The sequence below is a fragment of the Protomyctophum parallelum genome, assembly GCF_964188405.1.
Source record: "Protomyctophum parallelum genome assembly, chromosome: 18".
Classification (NCBI taxonomy): domain Eukaryota; kingdom Metazoa; phylum Chordata; class Actinopteri; order Myctophiformes; family Myctophidae; genus Protomyctophum; species Protomyctophum parallelum.
The window spans coordinates 5,545,049-5,563,184 of record NC_139716.1 but is presented as its reverse complement, the minus strand read 5'-3'; the positions used below and the strand labels follow the sequence as shown (position 1 = coordinate 5,563,184).

The following is an 18,136-nucleotide window of genomic DNA, read 5'->3' as shown; positions in this document are numbered from 1 at the left end:
AGTATGTTCACATGAAGCATAATGTCCTGCAGAAGGTTTTTGACAAATATATTTTTTATTTATACATGAGTGACACGGAGGACAGCCAGGGACAGTTTTTAATACACAATAGGCCTACTAAAACTAACACTACAACCAATACAAACTAAACAAATCTAATATAAGCTTTGTTACAAAAATAAAACTAGCAAACCCACTTTAAAAACTAATACAATCTAGAATTAGAAGAAACGAAAAAGTCAAAACGAACTGAAACTAAACTATAATGAAATATCCCAAACTATTATAACCTCAAGTTGTCAGTGAGTTATTCAATAGTGAACCGACTTCCTGAGAATAAAGTCAAACACACTGGTGTCAAACGGCAACACTATTCTCCACCAGCTGTGGGTCCATGTATGTGTACGGGACTTCCAGAGTCCGGTTTCTGGCGTTGACAGCTGCACCGAACTCTGCAAGCTCTGCTTTGAAATCGAGGATGAACTTGCATGGAATGTCCTCACGGAAATGCTCTTCTTTGTAATGGCCAAGAGGATGCTGAGAAAATAGAAACATAATTATAATACTATAGGTATACATATGAACACAATTGCAGTCTGTCTAAAAATAAATCCCAACCTCACCACAGGGGGGGTGACATAATAAATGAATTGCTTTGCAGAGAAGCACTGTGGATACATAATCGTAACATGTTAGAAGTTAGAACCCAGTGGCCTAAATGAAGATTTGAGCCTTAATTCATGCTTTCTGTAGATCAGGGGTTCGCAAACTGTCCACGCCTTGTGGTGTGTGAACGCCCTCTAATTGGTGCGTGACATGAAAGGGTAATGGTGTTATTTAGCACAAACGCAAAATCTGGTAATACACTGTTGTAAGGAGATGTATAGAGTAGGGCATTAAGTAAATCCACTAGTCGACCTTGTTTGTACTAGTCGACTAGTAAATACACTAGTCGACCTTGTTGGTACTAGTCCACTAGTAAATACACTAGTCGACCTTGTTGGTACTAGTCCACTAGTAAATACACTAGTCGACCTTGTTGGTACTAGTCCACTAGTAAACACACTAGTCGACCTTGTTGGTACTAGTCCACTAGTAAATACACTAGTCGACCTTGTTGGTACTAGTCCACTAGTAAATACACTAGTCGACCTTGTTGGTACTAGTCCACTAGTAAATACACTAGTCGACCTTGTTGGTACTAGTCCACTAGTAAATACACTAGTCGACCTTGTTGGTACTAGTCCACTAGTAAATACACTAGTCGACCTTGTTGGTACTAGTCCACTAGTAAATACACTAGTCGACCTTGTTGGTACTAGTCCACTAGTAAATACACTAGTCGACCTTGTTTGTACTAGTCGTCTAGTAAATACACTAGTCGACCTTGTTGGTACTAGTCCACTAGTAAATACACTAGTCGACCTTGTTGGTACTAGTCCACTAGTAAATACACTAGTCGACCTTGTTGGTACTAGTCCACTAGTAAATACACTAGTCGACCTTGTTGGTACTAGTCCACTAGTAAATACACTAGTCGACCTTGTTGGTACTAGTCGACTAGTAAATACACTAGTCGACCTTGTTGGTACTAGTCCACTAGTAAATACACTAGTCAACCTTGTTGGTACTCGTCGACTAGTAAATACACTAGTCGACCTTGTTGGTACTAGTCCACTAGTAAATACACTATTCGACCTTGTTGGTACTAGTCCACTAGTAAATACACTAGTCGACCTTGTTGGTACTAGTCCACTAGTAAATACACTATTCGACCTTGTTGGTACTAGTCCACTAGTAAATACACTAGTCGACCTTGTTGGTACTAGTCCACTAGTAAATACACTAGTCAACCTTGTTGGTACTAGTCCACTAGTAAATACACTAGTCGACCTTGTTGGTACTAGTTGACTATTTGATAAGAAGAAAAAACTGTATTTTTCCCCCAGATTTTGTAGGCCTCAATATCAGGTAGATTATAGTTATAGTAACCAATGTACACAGTTTTTCTTTTTTACATAATAGGTAGTTAAACAACTAGTCGACTAGTAAACTATAGGCAACTAGTCAACTAGTAAAAATGACTAGAAGTGAATGCCCTAATATAGAGCAGCTGTGGGAGTATACAGCAGCTGCATGTCTCTCAGTGCAGTGACACTGAGAGACATGCAGCTATCATATTAAAAATGTATAATGTTCGGCCAAATATGACGAGACTTAGCGTTGGGGGTGGTGTCAGCTAGGTCAGGAGTTAACAGGGGTTGCACGGCCAAAAACATCGGGGGATCGCTGTTGGTCCCTGAGGTATTCTGCACTGGCTCCCAATCTCCTTCAGAATCAATTTTCAACTCCTTCTCACCATATTCAAAGCCAGGTCCGGTCTCACTCCACCCTACATCACCGATCTAATCTCCCCCTATGTCCCAACCCGCTCCCTGAGATCCTCATCCAAAGACTTTCTCAACCCTCAAATTTGCCGGCTAAAGTCCAAAGGACTTCAAGCGTGCTGAATCAGTGTCCTCTTTTAAATCACTTTTAAAAACCCACTTTTATAGATTAGCCTTCACTGCCAAATCTAACATTTTAGTATATATATTTTCCTGCTTTTTTATTGAAATGTCTTTGCTGTATATTTTATGTTTGTTGTTGTTGTAAAGCACTTTGTAATGCAATTTGAAAGGTGCTATATAAACAAAGTTTTATTATTATTATTTACCGAGTCTGAGAGTGTTCCCTTGCATTGTGTCATTTCATGTTCACTATCCTTGCATTATTGGCCTGATAATTTTGGCTCCTATTTTTTATGTACAAATGCTTCCGTCATACAGTCTGGAGCAACGGAATCTCTATCGTGAGTCAGCGATAAAGCGGAAGTGGAGCCTCCTCCCCACTTCCGTTTCGTCTTTAGAGTCGCGCAAATTTATCCTATTAATATAAATAGAAATAAAATAAGCGTATATAGCTTGTTGCTTAGCAGAAATGGAAATAAAATGTTAAATGTTAAATATATTTCCGTGAACTGAAATGGCAGCTTCCTTACTCAGATTTCGGGAGGTGTAGCATTCAGAGATTGTGGAATAGTTGTCTGGCTAGGCGAGACCAGATACATGTAACAGAGAGCCGGTAGTTGGCTCTCTGTTGTAGGTAATTACACTGTTTGGCTCATTGAGAGCACAGCCCTCGTCTACCGATCAAATCATTCATAAGGTCTTCCACCGCCGGCCTGCTCGCTTTGCCCAAAAAAATGGCAACAAAAAAATACGGGGAAGCAGCTTTTTGCTTCTACGGGCCGTCGGCAGGCAGCCTCTGTAGACATTTTTAAAGCTCAGCTCAAGACCCACTTCTACAACATTGCCTTTAATTGATCTTTTATTTTTTATTTTTTCATGTCCTCACTGTACTGCATTACTGCTTGTTTTTTAATGTCGTTGCCTTGCTTTTCTTTTATTCTCCATTGTTCTGTAAAGCACTTTGAGCTGCATTTCATGTCATGAAAGGTGCTATACAAATAAAGTTGTATTATTATTATTATTATAAGAAGAAAAACAAAACAAATAGTGTTGTCGCCAATTCTTCTTTCTAATTATTTGATCGGCCCAAAATATTGTGTTTGTTGTCATGATTTGTTACGATCCGAGTTGGCTTTGTCCGCGGCGTAACCGTCTTTATATAAATACTTTTTGAAAAGCCTATGGAGTAAATGAATGGAGAATCATTTCCTGGGCCACTTGTCGTTCTGAAAGGGGGCGGGACTGTGGCGCTCTATACTGTGGCCTTTAATAGAGGAAGGGACACTTACGAAGTCAGAGGACTGTTTGCTGAGCAGCCACATGGTGGACAGGCCGTTGGCCGTGGCGGCGACGTCAGGAAGGGCTTCTAACATGCTGCTCTGACTTGAGCTCCCCTTGGTGGTGGGAGGAGGACATCGCAACGTGATGGGAGTGTTGGGCATCCAACCACCATAGTCAAACTACAAGAATAGAAATAGATTAAGATAATACTACACAGGTATGTATGTATGTATGTATGTATGTATGTATACGTATACGGTACATTTATATAGCGCCTTTATCCAAGGCGCTTTACATAGATTGTGCATTACATTCACCCATTCATACACCGATTGCGGCAGAAGCCATGCAAGGTACCAACCAGCACATCGGGAGCAATTTGGGGTTCAGTGTCTTGCCCAAGGACACTTCGACATGTAGACAGGAGGAGCCGGGATTCGAACCGCCGACCCATGGATCATTGGACGACCTGCTCTACCTCTACCATTCATCATGTATGTGTCAGTCAGTCAGTGGTTCTATGACAGGGGAATCTAATAAGACACACCTGTCCAGAGTTGGCGGCAGAGTGTTGAGCGGAGCCAGTGAATATCACCATGGTGACAAACTTTACCAACTCACCCACTGAGCTTAGACTTTGAGGCACTCCTATATGGACAAAAAGCACGAGAGTGTTGAAGTGCAATATGCTCTGGTGCTGGGATAGAGGAGCGCTGCACCGCGTCTTAACCACGGCAATGCATGGCAGACGGGTGTTCAGCTCAGACAATGCTTTGCGTGCTCAGCCCCTAAGCGTACCTGTGCTTGCTTCGGCAAGGAACCCGTAGAAAAAGATGTCCTTGATCCACTTCTGCAGCTCACTGTCTTTTTGGACCTCAGCATCAGTGTGGTAGTAGTAGCCGAGGATTCCCTCAACAAACCTGCACAGACAGCGCAGCACAGCACAGCACGATGACCTCAGCATCAGTCTTTTAATATCTTTGACTAAAAGACCCTGTACACACATATCAGACGAACATGCTCTGTGCTGTCCGTGTTTCATGGCCGCCCCAATGCTTTTCCAATGGAAGTCCCGTGGTTTGAGGCTTCGTACACACATAAAGAACAACTGTTCTGTGCTCTGCCTGTGTTTCATGGCCGCCTCAATGCTTTTCCAATAGAAGCACAGAACATTTGTTCTTTATGTGTGTACGAAGCCTGACCAAACATTTGTGTTAGATTGGGGTAGAGGGGGGCAATCAAAGCATTGGAAAGGCATTGGGGCGGCCATGAAACACAGGCAGAGCACAGAACAGTTGTTCTTTATGTGTGTACGAAGCCTTACACAACACAAAACACTGATATATACGGTAGGCCCCATGCAGGCTCTGGAATAATTTGCCCGTACACATCAGAGCTGCCCAGTTGTCGATAGTTACTTTTTAATAGTTGCCAAAGACCTACTTATTTCCGTTGGCCTTCAGTGTCAGCTGAGGTCGCCTTTTGTTTTTAACTCACTGGGGCAAATGTTTGCTTGTTTGTACTTGTGTCTGCTAATGTGTGTGAGCATTGTTTGCTCAGTGTTTTCTTTGTAACCTGGTCATGTTAAATCAAATGTGCTATAAAAAATAAAATTTAGTTGAGAATGCATTTTGTGTTTACTAAACAGAGACATGGAGACGCCTGTCAAACACTCTATAGAACACGTGTTTCCCAAAGTGGGGTCCAGGGACCCCCAGGGGTCCTTAAGGGAGTTCCAGGGGGTCCCCAGCTAAATTATAGTTTAGCTCTCAGATTAACATTAACATTAATTTTACAATATAAATTGGGGGTCCCAGAGATAGAAATGCCATTCAATGGGGGTCCATAGACTAATGCATGTGTAGCAACTCATAATGCAATTACGGCTCGGCTCATAATGTAACCATTTAAATGTAATAAAAACTCATAATGTAATCATTTAAATGTAATAGAAACTCATAATGTGATACTCAGCTCATATAAGAAAGTGAGCGCATAACGTAATAACAGACTTTTCTATAATGTAATAATGTGTAACATTATTAACGGACACATAGCAGCTCATAATGTAATAAAAGTAACTGGGGGTCCTTGAAATTAAACGGGTTGAGAATGTCCCTGCATGGCATATCTCTTCAACAACTGCTCCAGAGTGGCTTGATATGTATGCGATAATGTGCCATTAGTAAAGCAGAATCATCAGATATCCCTATATACCTGTAAATGATGGCCCACAGTTGGAGTGCATCGTCCCTGTAGTAGTATCCTGGTACAGAGTCCATGCCACGCTCCTTGATGTCATCAGGAGGACACAGAGAGCTGTAGGTCAAGGAGGCCGTGGACCTCTGCAGGATCGTCTTCATAGCCTTTCCACCTGAAGCTGCATACTGGAAGAGAATCACATGGAGAAATAGGAAAGCATTCAGCAAAAATACAGAGCATTTAGTAAAAGACAAGTTCCCAACAACTTCATGGTAGATCTAAATGGTGCAACTTGATAGGCTGTAGATGGGGCTGCAAACATGCTTGTAGATATGTAGGCTGTTTTCAGCTAATAGGATTTGAGGGGGGAAAAGGATGGGACCAAGTATAGACCCCTGCGGGACCCCTGTCAGCAAAGTATTGTAGGGTTTAACCCATTAAGACCTGCAGGCCGACTCTACAAAATACTGTCTTCTAAATCCTTGTTTCTATATCAGTGGTTCTCAAACTGTGTTTGGAGAAAAACTAAAATTAAGTTTTACATTGTTGATAATAATAATAATAAAATGAAAAAGATCTCTATTGTCCCAAAGGATATTCGTCTTCACAGTCTGTTCAAACACCCACATCAAAAACAACACATAACACCAAGACCATACAGAAACATGAGGATCCCACAGTATACAGAACCATCCTATGGGCACGGCAGTTTGTTTAACAAAACTCCTACTAAAACGGACCTTTTTCAATGGCTTTGTCCAGATGGCATGAGGTTAAAGAGTCGATACTGAGGATGATCAGTGTCAAGAGATCGTGCCGTCGCAGCAGAGCATGCGGCGAAAACCCAGTTAGTGGTTTTGTTCCGGTCATGTGATCCAAACATAAAACCTTGTATGTCTTAAAAGTTATCAAAATTGGCCAATAAAACAAATAAACCAAAAGCAGGGAAAGAGGTCTTTATTAATAGTACGGGAAAGTCGAGTTCGGCAGTCAAACTTAAGAGTGAAAGAGATTGAAAGCTGTTAATCAGCGTTTCCTACATTATTGAAAAATCCCTTCTTAGAAATCAGGAATCCTCGGGCCAGGTTGTTGATCTGCAGAGTGAAGCGGGTGTGAGGAATCAGGAGCTGAGGGGGCAAAAATAGAGAGATTGGCAGAATTTGAAATGAGTTCTTACTAGTCCATACCCGTTGGTTAACAATAGCCACAGTAACACATGTAATGCCTGGAAATTCGTACCCGCGGGTCTCCCGAGTGGAAAGCAAACATCTTAACCACCCAAAGGGATATCCCTATATGACTATATGACACATCCCTGTATGTGAAGCCACTCACATACTAGTATGCTACACATACTGTACGTGCAGGCAAGCGCGTGCCGGCACGTCGTGAGGTTGTTGATCTGTCATTTTCAAATAGACACTATATTATGTGCAAAGGGCTTGGGCTTGTTTTCGTAGCTTGTTTCTATGTAAAAATGCTGACCCAGTTGCTTGTTTTGGCAAGCCAGAAACACTGACCCATGAGTTGCTTGTTTCTGTCGAACCAGGCAACCCACAGTCATAGTTTCACAACAACACTAATAGTGTACAAACTACAAAGTGAAAAAAGGGCTTTGAGACGCCCTTGCATATTAAGCTAATGGTCAATGCCCGTGCGCAAATGTAGATTTCCAGGACAGAAAATGTCGATGACAGCACATCTAAGATTATACTTAACTAGACCTGTACGTGCCCGTCGGCCAAGCTTGAGAACGATGCAACTTGGAAACCTAATAATGCCCGTTGTCAACTTGTCATAGCACCCGTTTTAGTCTGTGTCCCTTTTGTGCCCATACTGTATATGGAGATCTCTGTATCTGTCTGTCTGCCTGTGCCTGAAGACTGCACAAGTGGACTGGTTAAGTAATCAATTGGCAGTTGTGGGGTTGCCATGGCAATCAATTGGCTGAGGCAGAGGCTGGAAATTGCACAGGTGAGGGGACCTGGGCTCATTAGGCCCACTGGCAGAGCCTGACCAGAGCCCTTTGTGGTGGTTCTGGAGAACCGTGGTTCCGACCGACTCGATACCGGGCACTGCACTCCCTGTGGGGGTGTGGAACGCGTGTGTTGAATTTGACGGTGGGGCGAAGGATTCTCGAGTTACGTGCATTACAACCGTACACATGTGACATACATGTGAGGTGGCACATTAATAGTAGATAGGTTGAAAAGTCGATAATAACTGTCAATGTTAAACCTCTTATAATTGTATTCATACGTGAATATGACATGAGGTAATGTATTCATAATGTGAACTGGATATGATAGCATTTATTGGTTGTGTTGAAACAATTTTTTTGATTGAATTCTGATGGGTTAGAGATAGGGTTAGGTTGTTCCTTTATAACAATGACAGTGACAGTTACCTTGTACAGGGGGTGGACCATGGGGACATTCCTTAGCAGTGACAGTGTAAAGACCTCTGCCAGTAGGTGAGTGCGTAGCAGGTGAAAGTTGAGCTGGTGGTCACTGAAATCGGCACTTCTCACATAGATCTTGGCCATCAGCCAGTCATACTCAGAGTCAGTGGGCAAGAAGATTGGATTGTCCTCTGATGGCTTTTGCTTCAACTGTATAAGGAACAACAATTTACTACTATACATACAGAACTAGACTAATAAGGGCCATATATCTCACGGCCTTATCCCTAAACTATTTTGTCATGTTTTACTATTTTTAAATAGTTCGATAGCCGATCTACAAGCTCACAACATGTCGATGTAGATCAGCAAGTCTACCATTATTTTAAAGATAGGGCCCTAAGTCTACCATTATTTTATTATTATTTTGTATAAAGATAGGGCCCTAAGTCTACCATTATTTTATTATTATTTTTTATAAAGATAGGGCCCCTAAGTCTACCATTATTGTATTATTATTTTATGAAGATAGGGCCTCTACCATTATTTTTCAATGGAAGCCAACATGAAGATACAAACACACATCCAATGTTTGTAGTTGCTACAAAAGCTGCAACAGCTACAAAAAACATTGAGCTAGTTTCTATCTTCAGCTATAAGTTATACAAAGTTATATATATATGTTTATTTTGGTAATCGTTTGTATCTGTGAACGCAGCATTAGTACAGAAGAAGGTAGGATTCCGCACACCGTCTGTTATTCTCCCAGTTTATTAAACATAATTTTTTTGTATTTTTCCAGTTTTTCATGTGTCTATGTGGTGACAGTACTTCATTAGACACCCTGGAGTTGTTTTTATGTGCAATGGTGTATTAACTTTGTATTTTGGGTTTCTTCCTGGAGGCTGAACCCTTGACAGTCAAACAGGCCAATGAAATAAACAGTAATATAGTGACACCACACTATCAGCCCCTTTATCATACAACTACAGCTGTGGCTTCAGTTCAGGTGGATCACCACCCATCACCACCCACCAGGTAAACCAGGCATACTTAATGAACTGGTGGGCGTGTCCACATAAAAGCATGCTTTTAACAAATACTGTACAGTTTTTGGAAAAGTTTCTTCCCCCTTATATTGTAATAATACTGATGATCATTTTTTAGGGTGGAAAAAATCGTGGCACTCCATCTTTAAGGGATGAGATGAGAATCAACGTTTCGACCCTTCCGGGTCTTCTTCAGGAATGAGTATACAACAATGTAGGCGTGTGAAATCAAACCAGCTGTCTTTGCAATGAGGATAATCAGGGTAATAAAAGACACACCCACCACAACTACTAACAGGGGCTAACATACAGCGCAGGCACACCTGAGCGTCACGAAGATGCCAAAAGCCGCTCGTGGCCGGCGTCTCTTCCGGATTTTTAGACAGCTGATGGATGGAAATGCCACAGGGGCAAGCTTTTTTACCACGCGGTATTCTGCCGCATGGGTTGAGCTTCATTTCCATCCACCAGCTGTCTAAAAACCAGGAAGAGACACCTGCTAAGAGAGGCTTTTGGTCGTGCATGGAATCCTAGGTGTGCTTACACCCATACAGGGTTGTACAGCCAAAGTCTAGTAGAGAAATGTTTACATTATAGCCAGGCCGGGGGCCACAGGACCAAAAGCTCAAGGAATAGAGTTTAACCTGTGATGTCATGCCGTACTTTTTATTTGTGTTTTCTCTATGTCTATTCATTTGGTCATTAAGGTCCACAGAATGAGAGGCCTGCTCTGCCGGAAACACCGGGAAAAAAAGCTATTGCCATTTTTGTATACCACACCATAGACAACCTATAAAGGCAACATTTTCCAAATCAAACTAGGGGGTTTTCATGACTCTGAATCCATTCCAAGCATTAGTTTTACATGAAAACCTCTGGATGATGTCATGCGCAATGGCTTCTATTGGTTTAATTTGTCAGTCTGGAAGCTTAATTGTTCTCACCTGGATGGCGATGGGCCTCAGTTTGCGTTCAGGTGTTAAGTTCAGCAGCACCAGTGGAGCCATCAGGTATTGCTGCTTACCATTGATGATGTTTGCTTCCACTCCGTCCAAATTCTTATAGTCCAACAGGAACATGTTGCCATTCTGTTGGAAACATTAGCTATGTTAGAATTACAGAGTTATACATACATACATACATCGTTGCCAAAGCGGCAGTCTTCGACGATCGGTTCACACCAACCAATCAAAACTGTAGCAAAGCAAATTACGTCTTTGTCAATGTGGCTAACCCGGTTTCTAACCAAACAAACACACGGTCAACGAGTGCTATAGCATGTAAACAAACACGGTAACATATGTTGGATGATGAATGTATATTATGTGTTTGATGTTTCTAAAACCTGTTGTTTCTGTAAAGAACTATTTACTGTATCATATAGGTCGATTTAATAGCCAGATAGACACGTCACAAGTTACTGCAGTGTCCAGCGCTTTTGTTTTGACGTCACCGAGTTGAAACGGCGCTGATTGGCAGTAGATTTTCAAACGAGTCCTACTCCGCCGGACAGTGTACGTCACCAGAGCCTGAATAGCCAGAACCCCATTTTGGACTGAGGTCGATTACAAAAAAGGCTTCTAAACAAAACAAAAAACAGTTTTCTTAAAAACCTATGTTTCTGTGTCAGTGGTGCTCAACCTTTTTCACGTCAAGGACCCCCTGTATTTGGTCGCCGACCCCATTTCAGGGAACACCCCCCCCCCCCCCCCCCCTCCCCCAGAGGCAAATATTTGAGTTCGCTCTGAAAGAATATATATTCATTCTTGAACCACATTTTCATGATTTTTCAAAAATAGCAGATCTACAAGCTCCGAGTGCCAGCAATTCAAGGGCTGGAGCCAGGCTAGGTTGTAGCAGTTCCCACACTATTGGTGTCTCAATGAATAAAGTATCACTTCACTATACCTCCGCTCCTAATAACCACTTTTTTATGATTAGATTCTTGTTGTTATTTTTCATGTCATGATTATGAATTGAATACCCAGGACCTCAATGGAAACAAGACCGCAAGGACTTTTTTCCTGTGATCCCATTGGACGTGTGTTTGACTGTACCCTGCACTGATTACATTTCTGCCATTAAAGTATTCAATTTAAAACCAAAAAAAAACAAAGCACCTTAATTTCCTCTTCTAAGCTCCGCCCACCATGGATGCTCAGCATGCCATTGGTCACAGGGAAGTTGTCCGGCGGGGCTGTACAGCGGCGGATCAGGATGGGGTTGACACCATTCAGGTACTGGTAGCCGAAGAAAGCGTCCTCTTTCCAGTGTTCCCGCACGTAGTCTGCAAGACAGATGGAGCTTTGCTTTGTTCTCTGCTTTATGTTTGATTGATTGATTGATTGATTGATTGATTGAAGTATTTATTAACAGTTTGTAGAATTACAGTACATGTCAAGCACAAACTCAATACAAAGACTGTTAACTGTGAGTGGACGACCCAATTAAGCATTACACTTGTTTACAACAGGGTCCACCATGTTCAATTCATCAAAACATTTAGAGACATACAAATAGACACTTCTATATAGTTAATGAACAGAACAGGAATTCATCATAAAGGAAGCAAAAAGGGAAAAGATACATTATACAGTGAGGGGGTGGGAGGGTTTAGCGCCTCACAAATGTGATTCATTATCGGGAAGAATAATAATAAGCATTGCAATTTCAATAGGGCTTCACACTGGTGCAGTGCTCGGGCCCTGATTATGTGAATTTGTATTATTTGTGTCTAACTTCATATACTCCATGATTGACACACTTGGTTTTCAATAAGTGGTTCTCAAACTTTTTGAAAACTCTCAAATTGATAATTAAATGCTGTGGGACCTCCATTTGAAAATAACTTTGTGCCTAGCATGGGACCCCCAAACAAAATGAGTGCTGTTAAAATGTTTCAAAGATATTCAGAATCTTTCACATTTTGTTTCAAATTTTCTGATAGCTGATTGACTATAGAATAGATTATCTATTTTCAAATAGCTGATGCGTGTATAGGGTTAAAGTGGTGTTGCTCTATAGAATATCTATTGTAAGGAAAGCTTTCGCAGAACATAGCAGATAATAATAATTATTAATAATAATAATAATTAACATAGCAGATGGGCAATTCAAGCTCTTGTCGATCTGCTATTTTCAGATAACTATAAAACAGAAAAGACACTATTAGTATAGAGCCCTGAAGCACCACAGACCACACACACAATAGAATATATACTATTATACTACAGTACTATAGTATATACTATACTATAGTATATACTATACTATACTATATACTAGTATAGAGCCCTGAAGCTCCACACACACAGCATTTTGCTCTTCAAAATAAGGGTTTGCGAACGATAAAACCTTGGCAATGCGCGATAGATAGATTAATTAATCCTGGCGGCCAGACGGTTAATAGTGACCCCCCCCCCCCCACACTTTGAGAACCACTGGAATTGCCAACCTGAAATGTCAGTGCTTTTGACATAGGCAATGTCGTTAATGGTCTTCCACGTGTCCTTGGAGTTTCCCAGACATTTCAGGTTCAGCTCTACCAGACTGGGGAGTGAATCAGTGAGACGAACACAAGACAGTTTAACATAGAGGAGAGGACTGTCAATTAGCATATTGAATTAAATACTGGTACCTCAAAAATTACAATTCATTTCAAAGTAAAAATCTCATAAGTGTGCATTTCCACCAGTAACGTGGATTTGTATTTATGTATTGTGAATCGAGTTTCTGTGTGAAAGTATGGAGGAATTGGGAGGTTTCAAAGTTTTATCACTTAGGTTTTAAAAGTTAAATATTAAAAAGCAAACTATAAAACATCATCTACAAAGTGTATGCTTGAAGTACAAGCATACGTGTCCATAGTAAGCTGGATTTATTTTTTTACAGTTTGAATGAAATTAAAATATGTATATATAGAGAGAATTTAATAGTTTCCAGATGAGGGTATTTTTGATGAACATGATTAAAATGGAGTTTGAAGTTACAATGGGTGTGCTTTGGATAAAAAAAATGCACCATTAGCCATTACATTTAGATTTTAAAATGACCCCATGTTTGAAAGTGAAATATCCCTTTAAACATTACTGCCCAGCCATAGGCAAGATCATGGTGAAATCCTCTCTGCTAAATAAGCAGAGATAAAGGGTCACTTCTGCCCGAGCCGGAAGTGATGTAGTCTGGATCTGTAGTGTAGACCATGGGAACGGACATTCTATCGCCCCCCCAGAGCAGCAGCATGATTAGTAAACAGGGCATTGTATGCCATTCTGAGCATAAATACCACTAATAACCCTGTCTGTGCGTGTGCACATGCATGTAAGTAATGGAGGCCCAAAAAAAAGGGTAAAATGTTTAAAATAATTTGTAATCAAATCTCGTGTATCTCGTGGATGGCTCAGATGGAATTAATAACTTTCCACAAGATATCTCGAGGATAGCACGGAATGGGTTAACATTAAAAAATATTCACATCAAATTATTATTGTAATGCAGCATTAAAGGAGAATTCCATGCTAGAATGATTTCTTATCTTTCTTACCTTTCTTTGTAGTTGTTACGTCCCCACCAAAGAGGTCCAGGTTTTTCCATCGAAAGAAGTAGTAAAGTGTGCCGCTTGGGATATTATTTACATTATGAAGAGAGTATATATACAAAGAAATTATAATTTTGAGCGATGGAAATAAGCAAATTAGCACAACACCCCATAGCCCCATTCAATTCCCATTCAATTCAATGCAATTCATTTAGGGCTTATGGTAGGGGAAATAGCCAATAAGGAGCTTTTGCACAAAATAGCACCTGGACCTCTTTGGTGGGGACGTAACAACTACAAAGAAAGGTAAGAAAGCCTTTTAGTATGGAATTATCCTTTAACAATGGCCTCATGGCCCCTCATACAATAGTAACTGGTTCACCCTGTAGATAATGTGAAGAGAAACTCTGTGCTCTTGGTGACGGTGAAACGGACTTCGTACGGCAGGTCCAGAGGATTACCAGCCTTCATGCAGTGAGGAATGCCTTCTTCAGCTATATCCCACCTATGGAGGAAGAATAGAAAGCAGTCAATTGGCTTGGAAGAACTTGGGTAATGACCAAACCGGCAAACCAACTTCACTTAGTATTTTGAACTTGGGTAATGTGACCAAACCAACTTACACTGTAAATCCCTGGAACATGTGACACGTTTAAAACATAAACGCCAGTGTGTAATAATAAAATGCCAAATGTTTATTAATGGTCATAAAATACAGTAGAACACGAGTTCACTCAAACACCTCACGAGAACACCTAGTGTTCAAATTCTAAACACCTATGACTGACTTTGATTGTAAAAACTAAACACGTTTATGTGTTTAAAAAGTGTTACAGGCGATTAAACATGTTCTACTGTTTATAATCCAAACACTGTGACACGTTTAAAAAGTGTTACAAATAGGTGTTTAATACTGTTTATAACCTAAACGCTTGGGTTTAGTGTGTAGTATTTTGAACTTGGGTGATGTGATTGATAGATTGATTGATTGAAATATTTATTAACAGTTTGCAGAATTACAGTACATTTCAAGCACAAACTCAATACAAAGAATGTTAACTGTGAGTGGACGACCCAATTAAGCATTACACTTGTTTACAACAGGGTCCACCATGTTCAATTCATCAAAACATTTAGAGACGTACACCATGCAGACAAACCATTTTTTTCCTGTGTCCTGTTCTTCATTTCCAGGACACCCCAGTTTGAGTTTGACGTGTGTAGCCAGGCCATATGGACCCATATTTGACAGTGATGGAAAGTAACTATGTAGATTTAATTAAGTGCTACCGATTTCCAGCACTTTTACTTCTACTCCACTACATTTCAGGTCCAAAATGTGTACTTTACTCCAATACATTTATTTGAACACTTTAGTTACTAGTTGTAGATTTGTATTATTATTTCAAAACATACATTAACCACTTCAGTCCTTTAAACATTTCAGCCACTTGAAAATAACCGATCTACAAGCTTAGAATGCGTCGCATTGTGAGCTTGTAGATCTGCAATTTTCAAATTTCCACAACTGCACAAATTTCCACAACTGCTGGGAAAAAAATGTCTGATATGTATTTTTATTACATGGCTTGGTTGAATTCTTGATTCTGATTGGTCAATCGCAGCATTCGGTGGTCTGTTATTTGTTGATAATGACCACTCCGCTCTATAAACAGACCGATGCCTAATCAAACCCTCGGAGCACCTGCTGCACGGGAACAGAGTGGCATTCCGACGCAGACCCAACGTTGATAGAACTAGTATGCTACAGATCAGACTCACGGATAGTCCTTCGCTCTCTTCTCCAGTTCTTTTTCTCTGCATAATTTGGACAAAGGATGTTCATCCTCAAAGTGTCTCAAAGCTGAAAGAAAAATAAAAAAAAGATAAGAAGAGATTAAAATCTGATATTCAGTGTTGATAATATGTAGGTTTAGAACCTCAACCCATTTAGACCTGCAGGGGGGTATCTGTCATATCTGAATCAACGGTTCTGTCTTGCTCTTCAAGGAATCCAGGCGGAGTTTTTTCCAGTCTTATGTTGTATCAAAGTTTTATTGATAAAAAGGCACTCAGTTTACAATACAATAATAATTAAGAAATAAGGTGCATGTTAACTGAATCTTGCTTTAAGACTAATTCAAAATAGGGTATAGGCAAAGAAAATGAAAGTAACTATTCAATGTTCTACATTCAAATATCTTTATAGTTCCATCTTAAACAAACGAAATATGAAACTAAGTAACAGAAAATTAAAGAAGAACTTGTCAATGTATTTATATTTAAACTGAAACTTGTGAAATGGTCCGTTAATAATTAAAGTAGGCCTACTAGCCTACCTATAGAAATGTATGTTTAATATATGTTACTTTTACCTACTGATTAAGATCTACCTATGTTATGTCGTTTTAGCTGTGGCCTGGAGCTTAAGACCACAGCTAACAAATGGATTGGGTAATTTAACAAAATTTCGGGCCAGGTCAATGATCACAAACAGGAAGAAACACAACTGAGGGATGTTTATGGCCACTAACTGTCTCTTGGCCAACAGAGAAAAGTAAGAAAACCATATTTAACCGGTGTTTCACCTCACAAGGAATGACACCCCAGGTCGTTCTCAGAGAGTTTATATGACTCTAGTCATATAAAGTCATATAAAAAAACAGATATTTTTCTCAGATTACAATGGTTTAGGCCCTAAACCATTGTAATCTGAGAAAAACATCTGCTTTTTGAGTGGTGCAACCACTCCTACAACCAGCTTGCAATGTCCTCGTACCTGTTTGTTTGTGTGTGTGTCTGTGTAAGCACGAGTATGTGACTTAATAATAGCAGTAGGGGGCGCCAGAAACAGTGAGAGGGGTAGTGTCTCTAATGAGAGAGAGTGAGAGAGAGAGAGAGAGAGAGAGGGGGGGGGGGGGGAATTGCACCACTCAGTTCACACGTGTGTGATTTCTTATATAAGGAGTGTCGAACTCAACCAGTTGCGGACGCACGCTCGATGTCTCAGTCAGTCACTGCTATAATATCTATCTATCTATCTATCTATCTATCTATCTATCTATCTATCTATCTATCTATCTATCTATCTATCTATCTATCTATCTATCTATCTTGCTCGACTCCAGCTAGTCCAAAACTCAGCCGCTCGTCTACTCACAGGTACTCGCAGACGTGAGCATATCACACCTGTCTTGGCCTCCCTTCATTGGCTCCCTGTCCGCTTCAGAGTGGATTTTAAAATTATTTTATTTGTCTTTAAAGGCGCAGTGAAACGGAAATGGTGAACAACATGAAAATGGTGTTTCAACATGAAACACCGGTCTGAAGTTTCTGAACCAATCAGAGCGTCGCATCCCTTCAGGCGATGGGACGGTAGCTAGGGACGGTAGTTATGCTAGGCGCAACAGCGTGGTGTTGTTTGTTTATAAATCATATGGTCGGCCAGCACAACCAGTTTACTGTTATGTGGCTTATTTCTTCCATATAATGTTTTCAGATACATATTCTAGCGTGATGATTAAGTTGAAAGCGAGTAATACACTGTCTGGATGTTATCTGGAATGGAAATAAAAACGGAGTATTCTGTAATCAATAGCAGCTGTGATGGACGGACGCACAAATATGGGAAATTAAACGGGTGAGCTTCATTGTTATTGGCTTTTATCGATGTGTATCTCTACACGTCATCACGCAGCACGTTTTCGTTTTAATAAATAAATAATGCAATCGTTTTTATGGACCTTTGATATAAAAACACACAGAAATGAGAATTTTCACATTTTTTTGGCATCCATTGTTAGGTACGCCCATATAATGACCACGGATATGGTCTAAAAGTGTGAAAAACGTCTTTTTCATTTCACTGCACCTTTAAATCTATAAATGGTCTGGCTCCTCTTTATTTGTCTGACCTTATTGAGGTTTATACTCCTTCTAGATCACTGCGGTCTGCTGGGTCACAAAGAAGACCCGCTTAAAGTCCAGAGGCGACCGAGCCTTTTCTGTTGTAGCCCCTAAACTATGGAACGCACTCCCCTCCCACGTCAAATTGGCCCCCTCCATCGAGACCTTTAAATCCAGCCTAAAGACCCACCTCTTTACCTTGGCTTTTTAACACCGCTTGAGTTCCTTTGGTCCTTGTATATATGTTTTG

At 40.5% G+C, this 18,136-nt stretch overlaps 1 protein-coding gene across 1 annotated transcript in view; it reads right to left on the bottom strand.

The window, feature by feature from the left end:
- Nucleotides 1-357: 357 nt before the first annotated feature.
- The window catches only part of LOC310875929 (polyunsaturated fatty acid lipoxygenase ALOX15B-like), a gene marked incomplete at both ends in the record, with an annotated part of 36,925 nt that continues 19,146 nt past the window's right edge, over nucleotides 358-18,136 (bottom strand). Inside the window, 12 exons of the mRNA XM_083789363.1 lie at nucleotides 358-537; nucleotides 3,800-3,970; nucleotides 4,339-4,439; nucleotides 4,590-4,711; nucleotides 6,009-6,178; nucleotides 7,034-7,120; nucleotides 8,401-8,604; nucleotides 10,388-10,531; nucleotides 11,564-11,730; nucleotides 12,898-12,992; nucleotides 14,363-14,485; nucleotides 15,763-15,844. Of these exons, the coding sequence (XP_083645489.1) occupies nucleotides 358-537; nucleotides 3,800-3,970; nucleotides 4,339-4,439; nucleotides 4,590-4,711; nucleotides 6,009-6,178; nucleotides 7,034-7,120; nucleotides 8,401-8,604; nucleotides 10,388-10,531; nucleotides 11,564-11,730; nucleotides 12,898-12,992; nucleotides 14,363-14,485; nucleotides 15,763-15,844 (1,646 nt within the window). The remainder of the gene's footprint in view (nucleotides 538-3,799; nucleotides 3,971-4,338; nucleotides 4,440-4,589; nucleotides 4,712-6,008; nucleotides 6,179-7,033; nucleotides 7,121-8,400; nucleotides 8,605-10,387; nucleotides 10,532-11,563; nucleotides 11,731-12,897; nucleotides 12,993-14,362; nucleotides 14,486-15,762; nucleotides 15,845-18,136) is intronic.